General features: G+C 41.2%; 2 protein-coding genes across 4 annotated transcripts in view; one reads left to right on the forward strand and one right to left on the reverse strand.

Moving 5' to 3' along the window:
• Positions 1 to 14,236, reverse strand: part of SLC7A14 (solute carrier family 7 member 14) — a 116,099-nt gene that overhangs the window by 26,323 nt on the left and 75,540 nt on the right. Inside the window, exons 3-4 of one of the 2 annotated variants that reach the window (XM_082742164.1) lie at positions 8,732 to 8,968; positions 6,822 to 7,039 (exon numbers count right to left, since the gene is read on the reverse strand). In XM_082742164.1, coding sequence (XP_082598290.1) covers positions 6,822 to 7,039; positions 8,732 to 8,968 — 455 coding nt within the window. The remainder of the gene's footprint in view (positions 1 to 6,821; positions 7,040 to 8,731; positions 8,969 to 14,236) is intronic. The other variant, XM_082742165.1, reaches the window with a different exon arrangement.
• The window catches only part of LOC309870095 (uncharacterized protein), a 45,998-nt gene that overhangs the window by 16,576 nt on the left and 15,186 nt on the right, over positions 1 to 14,236 (forward strand). The gene's annotated exons all lie outside the window — the stretch shown is intronic.

Consider the following 14,236-nt stretch of genomic DNA (forward strand, 5'->3'; position numbering starts at 1 on the left):
TGGCACAGAACAATCAAAGAGCTCCTGGTCTATTCTAATAAGTCAGGTAGAAAGAACTTCTCAAACAAGCAGTTGTTGTCAGGGTATAGGGGCTACTTTCTGGGAGGGGAGATAACTCTCATTTTACTTCAGTAAAGTCTTTCATTTCAGGGAATGGAAAGTGTTGGATCTCCAGTCAAGGACAGAAAACAGATCTCACTTCATTGTGCATGGAGGTTCACAGGTTTGGAAACGTGCTTGTTTTCAGTTGTCTAGGAAATGTTTTTGGTTTTTAAGGATGAACAGATGCTGGGATTGCAGACTCCTTAAACTGCCCCCATCAAGGAAAGCATTGCTTCAAGACAGCTTCCAGAAAACAGGCTCTGCTTTCTCTTCCTTTAACATCCTTCTTCCCTTACACATTTATGCACATGCGTGCACACACGACTCCTGTAAATCATATGGATCTGTTACGCCCATCAGTTGGATGATGTATTGCTCCCAGTTAGGGGGTCCCAGGGAGACAGTGTGATGCCTCTTTGGTGTGGTCGGTTCTGGATGGAAAGTTAATAGATATTGCCAGCCCTCACTGCTGAGGAAGGGGGAGGGTGGAAGTGTGTTAAATAAGAACTTTGGGGCACGTCTACACTAGAACGAGGTCTGTAAGCCATGCTGTATGAGAAATCACTGGGGACCTAGAGATGTGTAACATGAAAAGAAAACTCAGTGAAAGACATGGAAGGCACCTTACAGTTTTGACGTACTGACGATGAAACAGTTGGAGGAGAAGTATACTGTGGGCTCTAGAAGGAATCGCAAAGCCATACAGAGGGTGGGGGTGTTGGGGGCGGGCATTGGATTTGGTTAAGAGAGCAGATTTTGTGGACTATCAAACTGAGGGTGGTTCTGTCACACACAGGCTTGGTGACCTAGAACAAGCTCCTAATCTTGGAGCCTCATTTTCTTAAATGGAGATGAAAATAGTATTTAGTTCATAGTGTGGTTATGAGGATTAAATGAGATAATATAGTGAACTTCAGTCATAGACCACAGTAGGTGCTTAATATTAGCTCTTGCTAATAGCATTTTTTATTCCTAGAGTAAGAAAACTTACTAGAGCAGTAAGTTCATCTAGAACAGATGAACCCAAAGGCATAAACAAATTCTTCCTCTTCCTTGTTTCTTTTTTTAGAACTGGACATATATTTTATTAACTACTCCATTTTGACAGGCATTTTGTGATATGGATACAGCCGTGAGCTTAACCCCCTGGGGCTTGGAGTCTAGAGGACACTGCAAGACCTCAAGTGTGACCTTGACTGTGGTAATAAACTAAACAAGATTACTAGGTGTTTATATTCTTTGTAAGATACAAATGTTACTATTTTCCAAACAATTTAAAGAATAGATGGCAATTACTGGTAATTATGGGTTACCTGAATATTGACTAACTCTGGTCAAGTTGGGAATGGAGGCGGAAAGTTTGCAGAGAGAACGTCTGTCAGCCTGAGTTTGCTATGTAGAACTGGAAAGCCATTATGACTGAAGGACGATTGGCAGATCAAAGGTAGGATGTTTAGAGGTTCCACTGCATTAGGTAGGAATCAGAATTTAACTCGGATGGTTTGAATGAAACGATTTCAGTGAAGGCCCCATTTATTCTCCTTCTGGAGCATAAAACAGAGTATGAAGGGTGAATAATGGATCTGGTGTGTGTGGGGGGGCAAATCTGCAAGATCAAACAGATTCTGATTTAACAAGACATAGATCAAATAAACAGATTATTGAAGAAAAGAGCATAAAATTAGCAAATAAATTCACCTATTTTACTTAAGTTAGTTTGAATGAGTTTTTCTTGCTTGTAAACAAATGATCCCTGATTGATGAATACAAAAGAGCCAGGAAATGAAACTGTGTATGGGTGTGTCTCTACCCTAAAGACCACTACTAAAACTACTTTCCACTTCGCTCTATCCAGATCGCAGATCTGGCCACTGGGATCTGTGATTAGGATTTCCTTCCAAGTATGGAAGAATGTGTGTGCACTTAGGAGTGAGCATCTCTGAATGAAATTGGTGGGTGAAGTGTGTGTCTATGTGTGTCTCTAGGTTCACTGGCGCTTTATCCCAACTTTTAAAATTAACTTTTTGATTTGATGACATAAGCAGAAATGGTTTTCCAAAGTCAAGCTGGTGTAGCTTCTCAGCTGGGTGAGGCAAATCAGCACATCCCCTTAGAGAGCTTTAGTGGGGAAAGCAGCATGTGCCTCAGTTGCTGGAGGGCTGGCTGCTGCTTATTTAGCTGTCAAGCAATGTCGTTATTGGCATGCTATTCAGGGTGTGGAGTCCCTAAAAGCTGGCCTCCTATGTGGAACTGATATTCGTGAGGCAGCTCTCCATACTCTGCGTTGGCCATTCTGCCAGATGCCTAGGAGCTAATTAGGTACCTTTATATAATTCACTCCCAAGGTAACAAGACAAAACTCTGACTTTAATAGCGTTTTCTACCACCCTCATGCTCCAGATCTATTAGCACCCTGTCCACAGTGACAGCGGAATGTGCTAATAGGTTCCAGCAAGTGAATTAAAATGTGGAGAACATGAAAAACAACTTTCCCTTTGTTTGGAGGCAGTCAGCATTCCCCACAAATACTTGTTATGGACCATTTTCCTGGGAGCTATTTGTGCGGGTAGAGTGTCTCATTCGGTTCAAGAAAAACCATAAGATATCATCGAGAACAAATAACATACAGGGAATACACATCCAGCAATGTTCAGGGGCTGAGGAACTGTAGAGGGAAGCAGGGGTTCAGCAGAGGGCCAGCAGTTTCTTGATCTAGAGAAAAATGTTTGTTGTTCTTAAGCTCTTTAAGACCAAAGAAGCATTTGACCCAGAACCTGTAAGTGAGTAAACCATTCCTTAAGCTATTTTCTTTGGAAGGATGTGGTTGGAGCAGGGAAAGAGTAAGCTTATGAGGGGTCCATGGCCAGAGGATAGACTGTTCATTATTAGCCCTTTCAAAGTACATGAGAATTGTGTTTCAAGTCATGTAATGGTATCCTTATAAAACCATCTCCAACACAATGATCTTCTCTACCCTCTCCTACCTGAAGTGGATTAGAACTCTGAACTAGGCCCCTTGGCAGGGGTAGAGGACAGGTTTTTCCCTAAGGAGAAGACCATTCAGCTGCCAAGTAGGCAACTCACCTTGTTGTTGACAATTGTTAGGTAAGAGAGTAGCAAGTGTGTTTGTTAACGTGGTAGATGACATGTTCATGAGAGGGTGTCACACTTTAAAAATTAGGATCCATATTCAAAGTGTCCTTGCTAAGGTTTCCTGGGTGGCTCAGTCAGTAGAACATGAAAATCGAACTTGGGGTCATGAATTCAAGTCCCATGTTGGGCATAGAGCTTACTTAAAAATAAAACAAAACCAAACCAAAACCAAAGTGGCCTCACTGGACTGGAAGGGTTACCAGAAAACAAAGTTGAGAAAGAACAGGTCCAGGCCAGTTTGCTAGGGAGGAAATGTACCGCGGAGGAACCCAAGGCCAGGCGGATAGGAAAGAGGATGAGTCAGCACCATCCTCAAACTGGGCCATCCTTTGTGCTCAGCTGATGCTTTAAGTCACAGCCACTAGAACACATATTTGAATTTCCTACAGGGATAATGAATTTGCAGTGAAAAAGGCAAAATCCCAGCAAACTTTTTTAGTGGCCAGTGACAAACCTACTTAAGACAGTAAGGTTGGGTTGGAATGAGGTTAGTGAGGTCGAAGGTGCAAAAAAGAGACAATTGGTTTCATGTGTCCAAACCCAGGTCGGGAGAGTAGTGGAGTAAATAAGGACTTTGACTCAGCCAGGACTGGGATTGAATTTCAGCTCTATTATGATCTAGATCTATAACCTTAACTTTCCTCAACTTAAGGTATTTTGATGTAAAAGTAGAAATCAGGGCTGTAGTGAAGATTACCTGAAAAGTGTATATGAAAGCATGTGTCACAAAAATAATGGCAAGTTAAGAATGGCATCCTTCCTTTCCTTTCTTTAATGTCTGACTTCTGATGCTCTTTTCTTGCTACAAAAACTAGTGAAAACCTGGGTGTATAAATGGGAGCCCCTAAGTCTGCCTTGATTAGTTCCTTCCTTGATGGGGTGGATTCTCGACTATCCCAAAGAGGGATATGGGGCCCTTGAGTGTGAAGAGGAGACCCCCCAGAGAGAAAAAGACCCCAGAACAAAGACAGAGGGACAGTTCAAAGACTGGTTCATCTTCTTCAGCATGAACAAAGGGTATTTGGAAAGAAGAGATTAACTGCTTCCAGTCTTTACATGGGGCCTAGACTATAATGTGTGCCATTTGGGTGAGCTCTTAGATTTTTGAAAATTAGACATGAACTGAGTAATTAAAAAATGTTTTCAAATTGTTTTGCTACGATGTCTTAGTAAACAATGTACTTTGGTCTGGGCTGGTTTACACTCCCATGTGAAAGTAAGAAAAGAGGCTCATCATGTCCTAATGCTTCTTCTAACTCTATGGCTTTGTGAAAGTTTAAAGGAAGGGAGAACATAACATGTTGTATTAGTTATCTTATTACATTTTTAAAGAAGAGTCAGAAGCAAGGAACGACCATGTAATAGGAAGCAATTTGGAGTCCCATAGACCCAACTAGGAATTTCAGCCCTGGTGCTGACTGGCTAAGTGACCCTGGCTAAATGCGTTCTGCCTCTCTGAGCTGTGGATTCTCTATCTGTTAAGTTGGGCACAGCAGTACCTGCTTTAAAGTTTTGTTAGAACACAATGCTGGGCACCTAATAGATAACTGATAAACTCTAAACTGTAAATAGTGATAATAAGCATAACTATTATTATTTATTTATTTATTTATTTATTTTAGATTTTATTTATTTGTCAGAGAGAGTGAGCGAGAGCGAGCACAGGCAGACAGAGTGGAAGGCAGAGTCAGACGGAGAAGCAGGCTCCCTGCGGAGCAAGGAGCCCGATATGGGACTCGATCCCAGGACGCTGGGATCATGACCTGAGCCGAAGGCAGCTGCTTAACCAACTGAGCCACCCAGGCGTCCCAAGCATCACCATTATTAACCTCACAAGGCGCACCAAGAAACCATTCAGGATGTTATTCGTTTTGGCAAACTTTTGGTACAATTAGTTTTCCCAGGTGATGAATGAGAAAATCCGAAAGCACAGAAGTTAGCTGTTGGCCAAAGTCTTAACAATAAGTCCATGACCTCAAAATTTCTTAGATTATGAAAAAAAAAAATGGTGAGAACGTTTTTGTGTGCTAGGATAAAAATGCAGTTGAGTTCCGGAAAAACACTTTTTCTTTGCCACTCTTGTAATTTGTTGTTTCTTTTATTTGATAGGAAAGGAACGATATGTATTGGAAGAAATTGTTGACTCGGGGATCAAGAATGGGGTCAACAGCATCTTTGTCTCTTCTGGCTTTGACCAGTTTCAGGATTTATGCATTTCAAGGAGGAGGGATGAAATTTGTGGTACTGTGTAATTCTGTAATTCTTACAGATAAGCAGAAGACTAGAAATCTTGGCTTGAATTGCTCTCCTGCTTATTTCTCTGCATTGAACAGTGTGGCACGGTTCAGAATAAATAGGAGTTATTTTGAGCACTCTCCAGGAGAGATTTCTGGTCCCTGGACATCTTGGAGGGAAACCAGTCTAAGCCAGAGCTTTTTACAAAAGCAAGTCTGGTGGAGTCCCAGACTTGTTCTCTGCCAGGGCTAGTCAGACGTGCCTCCCTTTGGCTCAGTTTCTTCTCCTGCTAGATGAGGGGTAGCAGCAGGTGATTCTTTAGATCTCTTCCAGCTCAAAATTCTCTGACTTATGTTCTACTATTTTCAAGAAAGGAATAGGTGGTTGAATTTTACCAGTGAATATAATAAAGTAAGCATTTTTTGTCATACCAGAAAAAGGATCCAGGCGCAATTTAGAACTCCTTGTCAGTATTAAGATTTTGCCCCCTGACCTTCCCATTTTTCTTTAGTGTAAACCTCACCACCCAGATCAGGGGGTTGAGATCTGAAAATGTCCTTTTGGTCCAGCCCACTCTCTGGCCAACTCTCTGACCACACTAGGTAGACTTCTCTGCCATGAGCCATGCCACTAGAGTGGGATTTATGACCAGCCCGCACTGTGCCCACTCAACTGTACCTAGACCTTAATGGGGCTCTCCACATTGGGTCAAACTTAGGGATTAAATTTAAAAACTATTTTTCCCCTAGTTCTATACCCAGGCAACACTCATCCCTTACCTACCTACCCGCTCTTCTGGCTCCTTTACTGCCTTGCCTATTTCGGGGTATCTGTCTCTCTGAAAATACTCTAGGGGGATTCTCTAGGACCAAGCTGTTCATATACAGGCTTTGGAGTCAGACAGTCCTGGCTTTGGGTTTTGACTCTGCCACTTACATTGTGTGCTTAATAGCGAGCCCCCTGCCCTCTCTGAGCATGAGTTTTTCATCAGTAAGACCACAATACAAATATCTTCCTTCCAAAGTTATTAGGACACTTAAATACTACATACAGAGCACTTCACATAGGATTAGGCATATTTCAGATGGCCAAAACATCAAATCTATTATGGTTATTTGCATAAAATAGGGTCTCGATAAATGTTTGTGAAACAAGTAAAAAAATGATATGGGAACCGCTTCAGAGCATTCCCATTAAATTCAGATAAAAAATGATGAAAAGGATGACATGAAGATTATGGGACAGAGCAGCATTTTTTGAAAATATGTTTCAGCCACAGGGCTGAAGGTAGAATGTGCAGTAGCCTTATGAAGCTTTAGAGATGCACTCACCCCTGACCAGCCATGGGGCAAGAACTGGCCCTCAGCCCAGTACTTCCCATTGATGAAGAAGAGGCCTGCAATCATGATGAACACCCACACTGCCAGGTTCAGCACATTGAGGACGTTGTTGAAGCCCACGGAATTCTTTACCCCCAGTGCAACAATGATGGTGACAATGATTGCAATCACTAGAGCCAGAAGGTCAGGGTACGATTCTTCACCTTTCCCTAGGGGGCAAAGACATGAGTTAACATTGTCCAGAGGGAAAAAAGGGCCATGCAAACTCACAGCACCCCGTCAGGGCACTTGCTCTCAGCTCTGGCAAGGGTGATCACTTTATCATGGAGGAAGGAGAAGCAAGTATGTGCAGACATGCATGTGTGTCCACGTGTGTGTTTGTGTGCAAGTATATATGTGTGGGCATATGTGTCTACATTGTGGCCCACAAGTGTCTATTTGCAAATGGGAAGGTTTTGGTATGTAGGTAAGACGACCTGATATCCCGGACCCAAAATTGGGCTATATGACATGACAATGACAACACTGTCTATGGAACCATGGCATAGAACACCTGAAGTCAGAACTGTCCTGAGACATTCATGCTGTATATATGGGTTTAACATGTTATTTGAAAAGTGGTTTATCTTCACTGTTGTTCACTTTATAGTCCATAAATTTTCCACTCCATTCCAGGAATCTTTTCACTTTTAGAAAGTTTTAAAATGTGTATCTTTGAAAACTGTTGGAAGAAGGGTGTTCTTTGCATTTATGTGTATGTGGTTGCAGAGAAAAGAAGCCGTGGACACACCCCCACCTGGTTGGTCTGGTCTGTTGGCCAGTGGACTCCTGCCCTCTATAGAGGGAAAAAGGCATTGCCGCAGCTGTGAGGCTCCTGAATCTCAGTTGCACTTTTGCTCACGACCAGCTGGGTGGTCTTGGGCAAATGCTTCAGTTCCCCGGACCTCATCTGTTAAGTGAAGGGTGTGCACTGCCTGATTTTGGAGGCCCTTCCAGAGCTAAAACTCCATTAAATCAGCATACTGTGCAGACGTGTGGTCTTCATACTTTTTATCTTCTCATGGTATCTGGATGCTCAACATTTTTATCAGTTCGTCTGAGATAGGGACATCAAAGTCACACGAGTGGCTCACAGCCACCGAAACTGTACTTGGAAGTTCTGGGGGCAAGACCCCCAATCTTCCTCAACTATTGTTTGGCTTCCCATGAATATCAGAGAGGGTAAAGTTAGACATCAGGATGGAAAGTGGGAGCAAGTGATGGATGGAACGCCTGGTCTTTGTTTTGTGAAGTTCTGATGATTTAGTATTTACCCAGTCACACTGCCCCTCCTTAACTTCTGCTAGACTTGAATCCATTTTGTCCTTTTTAAAAGTATATTTTGTCACTTAAAATTTAACACATGCTTATTTATGAAAATCTTAAAAAATGTGGTGAAACCACTGGAGAAGTTCATTACAATTATTTTTTCTGCATTGGTTTTATTTTTATATAGTTATAAGCATGATGTATATATAATATGTATCCTTTGTCACTTGACATCATATCAAAAATGGATTCCATGTTATTACAACAGTCTTCCTAATCATCCTTTTAATTGCTACACAATATGCTTCCACAATTTACTTAATCATTTCCTCCACTGTAGAATCTTTAATGCTGTTTCTAAATTTTTAAAATTACAAATAAGGCTGCGATAAGTATCTTTTCATATAAAGCTTTTATGGAAATTAGGATGATTTCCTTAGGATAGATTCACAGGAGAACTACTTTGGAAAAAAAAAAAAAAAGACATATTTAAGGCTCTTGGTACATTTTGCCAAATGGAATCCTGAAAGGGGAACCCATTTATTTGTTGGGGTGAGTCTGCTGGTTGGGGTAAGAGGACATGGCAGTCTCACCCAGGCCATTGAGAGTTCCCACGCTGTCCACCATCCAGCGGCTGATGGTGTGGTTTGCTAAGGAGTCGAACATGCTGCTCAGAGCGCTGGCGCCAGCCGCAGTGCCAATCAGGTACTCCAGGATCAGGTTCCAGCCAATGAAAAACGCCACAAATTCCCCGACAGTGACGTAGCTGTAGGTATAGGCTGACCCAGTGGTCTTGGGGACGCGGACTCCGAACTCTGCATAGCAGACGCCTGCATGGGACAAGCACACGTGGGTGGTGGACTTCAGGAGAGGAGCTAACCTCTTCACCAAGAGGTTTAACCATCTTGGGTACAAATACTGGGAGCCTCTGCGATCTTAGAACAAACACGTGAAATTTACATATGTATAGGCATAAAATTCAAGGCCAATTCTAACTTCTTTCAATGTCAGGTCCGAAAAACTTTTAACCTGAATGTCTGGGAAGGCAATCAGAAATAATTCTAATGAACTATTGGTAACTGCTCTTTATTTAGAAAAATTCCTATTTGTTGTATATGTCTCTGTGATGTTCCGTAGGTGTCAGAGATCCTGAATGAAGGCCTAGGTCATTATGACCTCTGCACTTCATGGTTACATTATGTTAACATTCTTCTCTTTCATTTTTACATATGACGGAAGGAAGGTGCTCCTCATTTGAGAATGAGGAGAATCCCAGGACCCTGGGTTCAAGCTGTCTGTGACAATTTTGTACTGTATGTGGGGGGTGGAGTTGACAAAAAATGCAAATCTAAGTAAGAGACTAGTTTTTAACAAGGAAATTTAGCAAGTGCAAAAGATAATTTAATGAACATTTATAGGGGCGCACTGTGTGCTTGGCAGGGTGCTAAATGCTGGGAATAAAAAACGCAAGGGAGATGTGAACTTGACCTCAAGGGGAGATATACCAAAAAGTCAGTGTCCATGATAGGCTGTATAAACTTAATAATACAGAGGCATATGGGAATACAGAAAGCAGAGAGGAGAGACATGTGCATCAGCTGGTTTTGAGGTATAGGGAAAAATTAACTGAGCAAAGAAGGTGGAACATGAAGCGAAGACATGGTGGGTGGGCATTCTGAAGAACTTGGGTGGAGGGGAGTGTGCAGGAGGGGACTGAGGGCAGAGGAGCCTGGAGAGGTAAGTAGAAGCCATGTGTTTTCCAAAGTGGGTCAAGACCCACTTCCACTAGAATCATCTATTCAATCATAATTTTAGGGATGAGGATCAGTAATCTATGTTTTCTCAAGCTCTCCTCTTACTATTGAAAAACACTACCATATTCCCTCTTTCTTTGATGGAGTTATAGATCAAATTAGGAAGAGACTGGGATTATGCCAAGCTTCTGGGAGTTGGGAGCATTTCCTACATCATCCTGGGAAGTCTGGGTGTGAGGCCAGCGGGTGGGGTGCCAAGCCAGATGACAAACATAGGACGGCTTGAAGAAAACACACCAGGAATGGGATGTAGGAAGGATTTCAAGGTAAACTTGACCTTTGGTCCCAATTTTCAGGGCCAATACTGAGGTTCTCTCATCACAAATCAGGGAGTAAAATCAGTGCAAGGAAGCTAAAGCAGAGATGTCAGAAGCCAGGACACAAATGAATGATTAAAGTTGATGCAACATCTCTTTTCCTACCCCTTAGAGCTGTCAGCTCTCAGGATGTCTATGTGGAAGGAGCACTGGACCAGCGCGGCTGTGCTCTTGTCTCAACTCTGCCTTGACCCTGCTCATTCCTTTATATTCTGTTTCCTTTTTTGTAAAATAAAGGAATTAGATAAAAATGTCCTCTTAAGGGTATTCCAACTCTGACACTCAAGGATTCTACTTGTTTCATTGAATTTTATAGATTTTATAGATTTAAATGTAATATGCTAAATATCTTAGGCATATTTTCCCCTTACATCGTTTACTATATTTTTCTATATATGGAGACATTCTCAGGGCTAGCAAAGCCACCAGTCTCTGCACTGAATAACCTAGGCCATTCTAGGCCCCTCATTTTGAATTCCTATGTCGATCCTCTTGCCCCTTTGTAAAACAGTTCTCCACCTCCTTCCTGGAGGCCTGTCAGTTGTTTCTTTTTGTTGCTGTCACAGGGATTACCTTGAGCAGGCAGACCACCTCCTTTTCTAAATTGCTGTTTTCAACACCTGTTCTTTAAATTGTTAGAATGAGTCTAAAATTAAGAGGAGTTATTCTCTGAAGGAAGGGCTGGAGAATTTTTCTGTGAGGAAAGAGTGTATAAGTGCTGAGTATGAGGACCTGATAGTGTTTTCTTGAATGCTTGAAGGAACTTTTCTGTTTTCATCTCCTGAAGAGAGTTGGGTTTGCAGATATACATTAGGTTGCCCTTTTAGTGTGGCGTGAGGAAAGGATTAGGAGGCAATCCGAATTCTACTCTTTGGTGTAGGATCCACAGCTTTACCCAATAAGTCTGATATCCTATGAGTTTCTTCTCTTCACCCTCTTTACTCCTGATAGTGCACAAGTCTTGTAAATTGAAGTTTCTCAGCCAGTGCTTTCGAAATTGGCATTAAATTTAATGTGGAGAGCCATTATTATGAAGTTTGGGCAATCAGTGTTTCTTTCCTTAATTTGATCTGCCAAATTAGATGTAAAAATACCCAATTCACCATCAGAACCCACTCACCAAGGATAGTTGGCAAATAGCCAAGTCTTCCTTAGGTCATGTGAAGGAACCCATGCATTGCTGTCCTATGGCAGAGCCAGAGGCCCTGCACAGGGCAGGAGCATATGAAGTCAGTTATTTAGTTCCCAAGGTCCTGCTTAGATTCTGATAGCTGGAGTTTGGGAAGAATAGTGGGAAAACCAATTGGACACTAACCGGCTAAGACAATTCTGCTCCTAGAGGCCAGTCTTTTGGACATTTTGTAAAGGATTTTATTTTTGCATCTTTCTGATTTATTTGCATGCAAGAATCCAGGATTTTAGTGGGCACTAGAGAGTATCCAGCCTGACACTGAAGCTCAGTGGTGAAGAATGATTTCAACCCCAAATATCCTGAAAAAAACCAGAAAATATTGTCAGTCACTCAACTTTTTAAAAATATCTGGTGTGTCAGAGAGACATATTCAAAGGTATCTTTCTATTTTCAATAAAAAAGAAAAACCAAAGGGAAACCATGGTTTTTATCCTAGATTGTATAATAACTGAGTATCTAAGGGCAAGTTACTTACCTAACATGGGTAAAGGGAGGGGGCCAGATAGATAAACTTTAGGGTCCCTTCTAGTGCTATCATTCTTTGGTTTCACAGTTAGAATCAACTTTCAGACATTTGAGTCAGTGGGGGCAGCCCTGGATTAAAAAACAGCAAACCAGTAGTTGTCAGCAAAAGTGATATTGCTGCCTAGGGACATTTTGGAAATCTGTGGGGGTGCCCATCATTCTCATGATGATTGTGGACACCTGAGGCATTGAGTAGGGAGGAGCCTGTGTGGTTAGACATTCTAACAGAATGTTAGACATTCCCACAGAATGAGGCATTGTCCTGTGTCTTCCATAACTCCTGAGGGTTCCAATGGACCTGTTTATAAAATAGGTTTATAAAGTACAAAAACCTGTGCATAATTTCTGAGCCTGAATCTATCTCCATTTTATATATTAACACATTTTTATAAAAATGATATTATATACATTGAATTTTCCAGGGCTACAACAATTGGGTAAATTGAGGGACATTTGTGATTTGTTTGGAATTTCCCAATTGTTGGCCATTATTTTGGAAAACCATATCATCAAGAGTAACATGACTCATGGTCTCTGGACATCAAACAGCACACTTGTGTGTTGCGTAAATTTACACATTTACACAACAGCAGTTGTGTAATTACAGCAGACTTCTGATAAGTGCATTATGTCTCTTAATGTGCTTATGCCTCAGGTTAAGTACAATGAAATGTTATTTTTACTAGAAGTGACTTTTCTTTCATCTAACTTCCATACTCATGGCATATTGATTTTTTAAAAAATTAAGTTTGTAGTTCTGGAAGACAGTGGAGGTTTCCTCAAAAAGTTAGAAATAGAACTACCCTGTGATCCAACACTGCTAGGCATTTACCCAAAGAATACAAGAATACTAATTCAAAGGGATACATGCCCCCCAATGTTTATAGCAGCATTATCTACAATAGCCACATTATGGAAACAGTCCCAGTGTCTGTCTTTAGAGAAAAACAAAGACCATATGATTTCAGTCATATGTGGAATTCAAGAAACAAAACAAATGAGCAAAGAGAAAATGAGAGAGAGAGAGAAAGAGAGAGAGAGAGAGGCAAACCAAGAAACAGACTCTTACCTGTAGAGAACAAACTGAGGGTTACAGAGGGGAGTTGAGTGGAGGGATGGGTTAAATAGGTGATGGGGATTAAGAAGTGCACCTGTTATGATGAGCACTGGGTGTTTTATGGAAGTCTTATTGTATACCTGATTGTGTTGTATACCTGAAACTAATATTACACTCTTTGTTTTTTTAATGAAGATTTTATTTATTTATCTGACGCACACACATGCACAGAGCACAAGCAGGAGGAGTGGCAGGCAGAGAAGAGAAGGAGAATCAGACTCCCTGCTGAGCTGAGAACCCCATGTGAGGCTTGATCCCAGGACCCTGGGATCATGACCTGAGCTGAAGGCGGATGCTTATCTGACTGAGCCAACCAGGTGCCCCTATACTGTATGTTAACAAACTGGAATTTAAATAAAAACTTAAAAAAATAAAATTTAATATTAATGTCTATTAAAAATTGTGTAGGAAGATAGCATTATCTCTGGTTTGCATTTTAAGGTAGCAAAGGAAGAATTTCAAAGTATTTATTATCTGAAGTCAATTTGGTATACTAGGGTGGGGAATCATTATTCTAAATGAGAGAAAAATTTATAACTATTCCCTATTCAATTTAGTAATGCATTAAAAAATTTCTTCCCCTGGGGTTATCTTCTGAGTCATATTTGCCTTATGCTATTATCAAAGTGATTCTGTATCTCTTGGCTAACCATCAAGTGATTGGAGAGGGAGAGACATATTGATTCCAAAAGTGTAATTGCATACCTGGAGAAAATCAACATGAACTGCAATGTTGGGGTACAGATGGCCATCATGAGTGACCGCCTGCTGCAGACCATTGGGTGGAAGTTTCCCAATGGAGCTGTTCAGAGATGGCAAGTTCTGATCCCTGACAAATACAGAGGATTCATTTGAGCAGAACAAGAGGGAACAGAGTGATTTCTCATGGCCTGCAACTCAAATACCCTTTTCAAATGATGCGCTCTTTAAGTATATTATGTTTATAATATATATTTTGTCACTTCCCTATTGTTTTGTTTTATTTCTATACCCAGGACTGTTTTTGGTTAAATTGACAAACTGCCAGCCTAAAGAGAAGTCAAACTTAGGAATTACGCATTGAAAAGAGGCTTGAGATAAGATAGCAAGGGCATTCCGTATTTGAAATATTCTCTATTGATCTCCTCTTGAGT

This window comes from Mustela nivalis, assembly GCF_964662115.1.
Source record: "Mustela nivalis genome assembly, chromosome: 1".
NCBI classification, from domain to species: Eukaryota; Metazoa; Chordata; class Mammalia; order Carnivora; family Mustelidae; genus Mustela; species Mustela nivalis.